At 34.5% G+C, this 9,056-nt stretch overlaps 2 protein-coding genes across 2 annotated transcripts; both read right to left on the bottom strand.

Annotated features, from left to right (window-relative positions):
- On the bottom strand, positions 758 to 1,774 carry LOC18613955 (LOB domain-containing protein 25). Its single transcript, XM_007051451.2, has 2 exons — positions 1,511 to 1,774; positions 758 to 1,237 (listed from the first exon to the last, which is right to left on the bottom strand). Exons 1-2 carry the CDS (start codon positions 1,727 to 1,729, stop codon positions 911 to 913), a joined length of 546 nt encoding a protein of 181 aa, XP_007051513.1. The 5' UTR covers positions 1,730 to 1,774; the 3' UTR covers positions 758 to 910.
- Positions 3,942 to 8,845, bottom strand: LOC18613954 (kinesin light chain 4). Its single transcript, XM_007051450.2, has 3 exons — positions 7,761 to 8,845; positions 4,976 to 5,884; positions 3,942 to 4,395 (listed from the first exon to the last, which is right to left on the bottom strand). Exons 1-3 carry the CDS (start codon positions 8,345 to 8,347, stop codon positions 4,161 to 4,163), a joined length of 1,731 nt encoding a protein of 576 aa, XP_007051512.2. The 5' UTR covers positions 8,348 to 8,845; the 3' UTR covers positions 3,942 to 4,160.

Raw genomic sequence — 9,056 nt, 5'->3', positions numbered from 1 at the left:
TGTTTTAAAAAAAATTATTATTTATTTTGTCAATTTTTATTTTCATCTTTAATTTTGATTCGAAACTAGTGAGAATCAAATAACATTATTATTTTGTAATCAACTAATATTTATCATTTTAACATCTAATTAACTTCACCGGTGGTGGTGAAAATTTTTTTCATAAAATAATTCAAATAATAGTAAAATGTTTTTGATAATTTATTCAAATAATAAAAAATATTTTACACAAAAAATATTTAATTTTTCTTTAAAATATTAAACAGATTTTTTAAATTAAGAGAGAATTACAATTTTCTATATGGAATTGTGACATGCCCTTGGTAACAGGTCATCCAATTGCTGAAAGTGACCCAAAGCCATCTAATTTTGGGTTGGGTTAGGCATTGGTGGTAAGTTGATAACTTCTTTCAACATAAATCAACATCAAGATATGTGGTTCCCACGACAAGTGTAAGTCTGGAAAAACTTGGCATGTGGCGTTCATAGAGTCATCTTAAGGAAGAGAGATTATCCCCTTATCACGTTTTTCTTTTTCAGTACATGGACTTTTTTTTTTCTTTCTTTTTCCTGGATTAGTACAAGGTAATTTTCTACGGTATTGTTTAACATTTGATTCATCTTTGATCAAGTTGAACTACACTTTTCTTCTTTTTGTATGTGGAGTATTAAAAAGGAATTCTGCCTGGAAAACATTTCATCTTACATAGCAAAATAAACAACAAATCTTATGGGAAGCAGTTGTACCAGTAGACGGTAAGAAGGAAGAAGTTATTCTCAAATTGAATTTCTGTATATATATATATTTCCCTGAAAATTCTACAGTTTATAAGCTGGGGCAAAGATACCTTGCCCCAGTTTTTCCATATCCTAATCTGGATCTACCAACATTTTTAACGGGATTTTTCCCTTAAAAGATCCAGTCACATTCTACAGGGAATTTGGCCGGATCATAGGCCATGGAATCATCATGATCCAAAGAGAAACTGCCGCCATCAATGGGAGAGAGAGGATCACGATGATTAACATTCAGAAGAATGCCCAACAACTGATCTTTTTGGTGCTGCAACTCCAACACTAGAGCTTTTGTTGATTCAAGCTGCATGGTAAGTTCTTGCACCATCTTTTGCAGTTGGAAAATAGCTCCAGTGCTACCATAAACAGGGTCTCTGATCCTGGCTGTTGCTTCATAGACAAGCGCTTTTGCAGCGTCCTCCCTGTTTGTTTCCTCCACCATCTGATACCATAATGGCATAACCATACCTTAGATTTACAAATAACGAAGACAAGATAGAGAAATACCCTAGAAAACTTTCAATGTCTCAGTGCAATTCACCACAACCAACTAAAGAATAGACTAATAGTGTGATCAGTGCAAGGATTTAGAGCACAACCAAGACAATAGAAATCAAAGGAGGATGCAGGATTTTGACAACAGAAATTAAAGCAGTAAAGATCTGGCATGCCATAATTTCTAGTTTCTGTGTACATGCAACTTGTTAATACCAACCTGAATCATTTTGATAACATTGCTAGCACCAAAAACCTTATGCACCCCGGCGAACTTCTCAATCTCATCACTGGGAAAATATGGGGCAAGAATGCACTTACCGTCACATCTCCTGCGTAGCATCTTACAAGCAGCGCAGGGTTGATGGGTCCTGGCCCTCGCCAGAGCTTCTAAACCCATTTTTGAGGACTCGCTAAATGTTCCGTAACCAAAGTCCATATAAGAAGAAGAGAAGTAACAGGATTCGTAGGAAGTCAAGAAGGGCGATAGAGCTTGTTTGTTCTAGGGCCTCAATTTCAAATGTTAGTGCTGGGAAGTTGGGGAGGCGGCCACTCGCTGACAGGATTACGATTATGCACCGTTGAAAAATGTGAAACCTCACTGTTAGGACAGTGGACCTAACAACACTGCCATTGTTGGGTTTTTCACCAAAAAAAAAAAATCGATATGATTTGTCACTGTAGTAGTCACTGTCTGACAGAATATCTCCTCAAGAGTGTTGCAAGCTAGCCTTCATATGATACACCATGCTTCTGTTAAATATTGTTGAGCTTCTAGTGTTTTCTTTTTTCCCTTTAAAGCACTGGTTGGACTGGTGTCTCTTCCTTGTCCTTAACCCATTGAAGCCTCCCACAAATATTGAATTAATCTAGTTACTTGCATTCTGTTGACGTCAAAGAAAAATATGCACTTTGCTATTTGGACTAAAGGCACTAGATAAGCCAAACCGTGCTGTTTTTTCTTTTCACATTTTCTCACAACTGTTATCATTGTTAATGCAGAAAATGGTACCCAAACTTGATTTCTATAGCTTCATTAGGATTCAAACCCACGTGTTTTCACCTCTTCTGTCTATCGGTGCTTTGAGATACAATTAGACTTCAAGCTTCATCCTTCCTTGGTTTTCGAAATTAAAAATTCCTATCTGTTCTGCTGCTTTGGCATCATCTGTATCAGTCCAAGTACGGATATCTAACGCTTTGGTGTCACCTGGCTTCTTTATTTGACCGGTTGACGGGTAGTTTTTCATCTTAGGTTTTCGCAAATATGCAAAACTAGAAGAGTTGAATCGGTCGAGTGATAGGATACTCATTGACTGCCCATTGGCTATTAACAGCTAGTGGTCTCGTGTGGAAAATGGTTAGTTAGACTGTAATATTTCATCAGCCGATAGAATAAGTGTTACGGATCCTACATCATTTAGAGATGAGATATATTTTGATATATAAATATAAATTTTTTATCATTTATTAAGTATTTATTTTGTGTTGAAGATGTAGGGTTTATGAAAAGTGATATTAGAGTAAATTCGGATTTTCACTGATGTGAAGTCCTATGAAAAATATAAGATCACTAAAATATTTTCACTATACGATTTGCCTTAAAATCTAAAAAATAAACAAAGTATGACCTATTTTCTAAAAAATAAATAAGGTATGACCAATTTTAGGTTTACCTTAAAATCTAGCAGAATCCAAAAGAATAAACAAGTTGTGAGTTTTTTGAATATATTTTAGAAGAATAAACAAGGAATGATCTATTTTAAGTTTATCTTGAAATCCAAAAGAGTAAACAAGTTGTGAGTTTTCTAAATATAATCTAGAACAATAAACAAGGTATGATCTATTTTAAATTTATCTTGAAATCTAGAAGAGTAAACAAGTTATGAGTTTTTTAAATATATTATAAGTCTATTTAGTGGTTGATTTCACAAATAATTGATTCTACAAATACTTTAATAGTAGATTTTCGAGCCACTAACTATATTTTTATATGGTAGATTCTGACGTTACTAGTTAAGTTTATAATTTTTCAAGGTTTTTAATAAAAGATAAAACTAAACAAAGGACAATTTCGAGTGAAGACGAAATGGTATATTCATTTTAATGGCAACAATGAGAGAGCCATTTTTTTCATTTTCGTTAGGATCGAAATTTAATTTTGAAAAATATCAATTATATTTTAGATAATTATAAAAATTTAATTTATATTTTTTATTTAATAAAATCTAAATATTCAATTTATTTTAATAAAACTCTCTCTATTTATCAAACATGTCTTTGGATCGATCATCATATTTTTTGTAGCCCATGAACTGAGAGGCAAATCTAGTGCAGAACCCATAGAGAGTTACGACTCTTCCCCACATTTGTCTGATGTCGGAATTTTCCTTGTTACGCAGAAACAGCTCCTTTGCAAAAGGTGGAAGTGGGATAAGACTGCAAACTCGGTGATTTAAGACTTTCGTGGACTCCTACTTTTTATCATGTTAGGATAAATAAGCTAATTTAACTCTAAAAAACTAGATTAAATACTTAAATTTGATGATTCTTTGTCATGAATGACTATAGAAATTTGATAATTGTCAAGAAATAAAATCTTGACGGTGGCATGATTCGTTGAAGGGTCCAAATGACAACAAACAGCATGATTGAATCGGAAAGCAGTAAGCATTTTCATTGGTCAAAAGCAACAAATTATATATCAAATGCCAATCCAATCCAAATCAACAATCAACTTAAGTTAAGCAGAGAAGAAAAACTTGGATCATATGTGTCGAGCGTGACGGCCCCACTAAGTTGAGAGCCTTGATATTTTAGCTGATTTTCTAATGTTAAATACTTATAAAAGAAGATGTGACATTCTTTTGTCAAGATCTAAAACCAAAAGTGGCCCACCTCTTTGCACTTCCCTTCTTGGTTTTATAGGAGTTGGTACCAAGAAGATTTTCAAGCGATTTTCCTTTTCTGTTCCGTGTCCTTCCTGCTTCTTTCAGGAGCGCAGCTAGCCTTTTCTTTTCATCATCAACTTCAGGATTTGCCGTTCCAAGCTTTTCTTCTCTCATCTTAAGGATGTACTCCAGTATCTCAATTGCATCTTCTACCCTGTGTATAACAGTAGTTCTTGTTCAGTACAGCATGCCACTAGAGAACAATAGGGGTCACAGATTCGAAAAAACAAAAATAGAGGTGGATGGATGCAGCTCATCTATATTTGAAAAGATAAATATGTAGGTCAAGGACGTCCATTCCTTTTTTGCTGTGGCACGCAAATAAGCAAATTGTAAATTGATATAAATGTTTCAGATAAAACAAGACTACGAACATAGTCCCTAATAAGAACCATAAACCATTGATAGCATAAATAGGTCTTAGTGATCAACCTGATCATCATCCTTTCTAGACTAGATAATTGACCTGCATCTAGAAGAAATTTTGACAAGACAGAGAGTTGCCCTTGTGGGTAAATTAAGATATGCTGTTATCTAATTTGAGAGGGTTATTGTCATTAACTATAAATGCTTTCTTAGACAATCAGCCTATGCAAGAACATCTCTATGAATACGCAGCATGAGAATAGTTACAGATACCTTTCAAGGAACCAGAGTAAGTTAAAACAAATTACAGGGATCACATGGTTAACGACTTAAACAAGAACATGGAATGAATACGGAAGAATGCTCACCTTCCCATGGCATCATAGGTGGCAGCGAGGTTGCTATAAACTCCAAGAGTCTCTAAGTGACATGGGCCGCACTCCTGTTCTAATATCTTTCTTGCCTCTCCAAATAATTCGACGGCCTCGTCTATTCTGTACAGTTGCACACTTGCTAGTCCCATCTGGTTCAATACAATTCCAAAGAAAGCTGATTTACTCTCCCCACTAGCACGGAGCTTTGCCACAGCACTCTCAAAAGAGCTTCGAGCTTCCCCATACCTGCCAACCATGTAGAACATCACACCCATTTGTGCCTCTATTCCGGCAATGGTGCTGCGGTTGCCTGGGGTGTCCTCCAGTAACCTCATTGCCTTCTGAAGGAGTTTCAGAGCCTCTTCAGGCTCATCCAAAGCTTCGTAGATGGCTGATAATTCAGTCAATCCACTGGCAATCTCCTCTGATGTAGTTCCAGGGACAGGTTTTGCATATATCCTCAAGGCATTCTCACAATAGGATTTGGATTCCCTTAGCTTACCTGTCTTGTTGTAAAGATCAGCAAGACGAATAAAGACTGATGCCACAGAAGGGTGACTTTCGCCTTTTGTGGATTTAAATACTGTAAGTGCCTTCTGGTAGGCGAAGATTGCCTCGTCAAATCTACAAAGGGACAAATAAATGTTGCCAATGCTAACATCAATAGCAGCCACCTCTGTTTCTTGACCATTAGCAATCATTGACATGCTAGCGAGGACAAGGTGCTCGAGGGCAGATTCATAATCTCCCTTCGCCTCACACACAAGAGCCATAAGCCTGCGGTCAGCTGCTTCTTCAAGGGATGCTGGTGCACTGTGTTCCCTGTGGATTTCAAGGGTCTTCTTGCAGAGATTATCTGCCTCGTCAAATTGCATCGCTTGAACATGGGCCTCAGCCAAATACCTGCCATTATCAGTCAGTTGAGTGTGCAGCTATGCCACTTAGTTTTAGCACCATATTCATTAGTCTGATGACACAAAGGGCATGCTTTGTTGGAAAGAATGAAATAGTCATTCCTCCCTTATTCTCATTTTTTAGATAAAACTGTATTTGGTTCAATGAAATGACTATTCGTCAGAATAATTTTCAAAAGAAGCCTGAATAGTCATTATCAAGGCCCCTCTTGATAATAGCTATTCTAAATTGTTGAGAATAAAAAAAAATTAATTAGACAAATATACCCTTTTACAATGTAAAAAATTACCTTATAAAAAATTACTAAACTTAATTTTTTTCTCTCTCTTCCTCACTCCTCTCTCTAAAGCACAAAAGACACAAAATTTTTTACTTTATTTTCAAAAAAAGGGAAATGAAAATATTTAAATATTATTTAATATATTAATATTATTTCACTATAATAAATATTATAAAGCATGTTACTTAATATTATTATTTGAATATAATAAATGTAATAAAGAATATTATTTAGTATTATTTAAATTTAATGAAGAATATATTTTATCTTTTAATATTAAATATTATTTAATTATAATAAAAGGTTTAATTATCTTCTAATACAAAATATTATTAAATTATAATAAAAATATGTTTGTATTTTGGTGAAAATATTATTTAATTATAGTAAAAGTTATTTTGATTTTATTGCTCAGAATATTTTATCTTTTAACAAAATAAATTATTTAATTTTAATAAAGAGTATTTATTTCTCATCATAATTTATTTGTTTTTTAATTAAAAAAATTTTAAATTTTAATAAATGATATTTTTATCATTTACCCATTATTCCTTAACCATTCTTAAAATTATTCTTGCCAACCAAATAATGGAATAAGTAATAATAGCAATTTCTATCATATTCCATTCTCATGAATCAATCTACATAATAGCTATTCTTCCTCTATTCTATTCTCTTGGAATAGTTATTTTATTCTCATTCTATTCTTTCCAGTGAACCAAGCATGCTAAAAGTGTTTACACCTATAGGTACAAAATAACAACTACAAACTTTTAATATTTTTTTGACATAATACCTTAAAAAAATTTAAATAATTTTAAAACTTTTAAATAATTTTTTATTATATTTAATTAAGTATTTTTTCTTTTGAATTAAATAAAATTTTATAATTAATAATTAACTAATTATCATTAATCAAATCGATAATTGTTGTTACTAATGTGATATATTGACATGTCATAATAGATAGTGACGTGATATATTTACGTGATATGATGACTAATTATGTAATATTTTCTCTTTCACATCAATGTTACATGAATATAAGACAATAAATAGCATTTTAATTAACGATAATTACTCAATTATTAGTTTACAATCATTAATTATAAAAATCTATTTAATTCAAAATAAAAATATAAAAATTTGATTGAGTGTAAAAAATGTATATATTTAAAATTTTTTAAATAATTATAAACTTTTAAAGTAGTATATAATTTTTTATTCCCTTTTTTTGCCGTGGTTATTTAATTTCAAAGTTTGAAATTATATCAACTGATAACAAACTAATCACAACACATTATACCTAAGTTTCAAACGATAATCAAATAAAGACAATTTATTAGAAAAAACAGAAGTAGTCTGGTATCTACTGCGTGCATATTAAAATTGTCACAAGGGTGCACAGCAAATCTTCAACGCGAAAACCGAAGCAACGGTTCATACCTACCCGCTCAATCTTTTAACGACACGTTGGGCCCACAAGCCTCAACGCCGTTGCAAGCAGGTCACTGTAACACTACCACCGGCACACCAAGTAAACGGTAACATGAATGAATCAACAAATAACGGAAGGTTAGTTACCTGCAAGTCTCAGCAACTCTCGGATCCGAATCGCCAAGAGCTTCAATCTGGATCCTCAACCCGGACTCGTAGCACTTAATGGACTGGTCCAATTGACCCATCATTGAATACGTGTCCCCTAACTGCATATACCCAGAAAACTTCGCCAGCGCTTGATCCGGCTCGCTTCCAAGAGCCGGTACCTCAATGGACCGCTCCAAAACCGGAAGCGCTTCCTCAAACCTCCCCAAGCTACTATAAATCGCCGCCAGAACGTGCAAGCTCATAGCCAGCTCCAAACCCGGACCCGAGCATCTCTCGAACGATTTCGAGGCCCGGATGGCGTAATCCAAGGCCTTATTCGGGTTATCACCGGAAGCGATGGTGTCTCGGGCGAGCTTGAGGAGGAACGGACCCAGATCCGGGTTGTCGAGAGAGCACTCATCAATGTGGGTTTTATCTGGGGTTCTTTTTGTTGGCTTGGATCGTGAAACCGAAGGTGATGGGGATGGGGTTCGCTTGGAGCCGCCGCCATTTTCCTTTCCGGCTAGAAGAATACTCAAGGGCGTCGCATTGGGAGGAGTTTTAATGGAAAGTAGACCCGGCATCGGCTAAGATTTTCTTTCCGCAGTTGGGAAATTGTTGGTTTATAAAAAAAACCAGCATATAAGATATTTAAATAGAAAGAAAAAGAGAAGGGAGTGAATGATCAATGGTGGTGATGATAGCGATGGTGGTGGTGGTGGAGGGTTGCTTGGAGGAAACGTCTCATGATCAAAGAATTTGGGTACTTTAATTTAATAAAGAGCTTTAGAAAGAAAAAAGGAACGAAGAGAGATACGAAATCCATTCAGCGAGAGAGGCAGGTGCATTTGGTGCAGTGGCTTTCATGGATGTGAAGAGTCTTCTTCTTTACTTAATTTGTCGAGGGTGGGTTTCGCTTTCATTTCCTGGCCAACGCTCCTTTGCTTGTTGCTTTTCTAGTTTTTTGCTAGTTTGGCTGAGAGTAGGAAGGTCCCGCCTGGTTGTTGTACGACAAAATTCGCCCATTATTTCCTGTCAGATTGTCAGTTGTGCCATCACTTGCCTTTCTTTTCTTTCACCTAATTTTTAATTTTTCGTTATCAAAGGAATAAATGTATACTGTTCTTTGTTTTTCTGTTTTTTGTCTTCATTTTTTTTCATTACAAAAGTCTGTTGGAATATATTACTAATATGAGTTTGTATGGGAGGAAGAGTTTTTTCATTTTTAAAATACATCAGTTTAAAATGATAAAATATATAATTGTATTGTTTGATAAATATTTTTTATAACTT

This window comes from Theobroma cacao, chromosome 1, assembly GCF_000208745.1.
Source record: "Theobroma cacao cultivar B97-61/B2 chromosome 1, Criollo_cocoa_genome_V2, whole genome shotgun sequence".
In the NCBI taxonomy this organism is placed as follows: Eukaryota; Viridiplantae; Streptophyta; class Magnoliopsida; order Malvales; family Malvaceae; genus Theobroma; species Theobroma cacao.
This window is presented reverse-complemented; position numbering and strand designations above follow the sequence as displayed.

Bases quoted from the DNA above. Each gene is read 5' to 3' on its own strand.
- LOC18613954 (XM_007051450.2), bottom strand. From the start codon at position 8,347: ATGCCGGGTCTACTTTCCATTAAAACTCCTCCCAATGCGACGCCCTTG. The intron at 5,885-7,760 runs GTAACTAACCTT...TGATAATGGCAG, and splicing joins AGAGTTGCTGAGACTTGCAG to GTATTTGGCTGAGGCCCATG. The intron at 4,396-4,975 runs GTGAGCATTCTT...TGTTATACACAG, and splicing joins ACCTATGATGCCATGGGAAG to GGTAGAAGATGCAATTGAGA.
- LOC18613955 (XM_007051451.2), bottom strand. From the start codon at position 1,729: ATGGACTTTGGTTACGGAACATTTAGCGAGTCCTCAAAAATGGGTTTA. The intron at 1,238-1,510 runs GTTGGTATTAAC...TTATGGTATCAG, and splicing joins ATGTTATCAAAATGATTCAG to ATGGTGGAGGAAACAAACAG.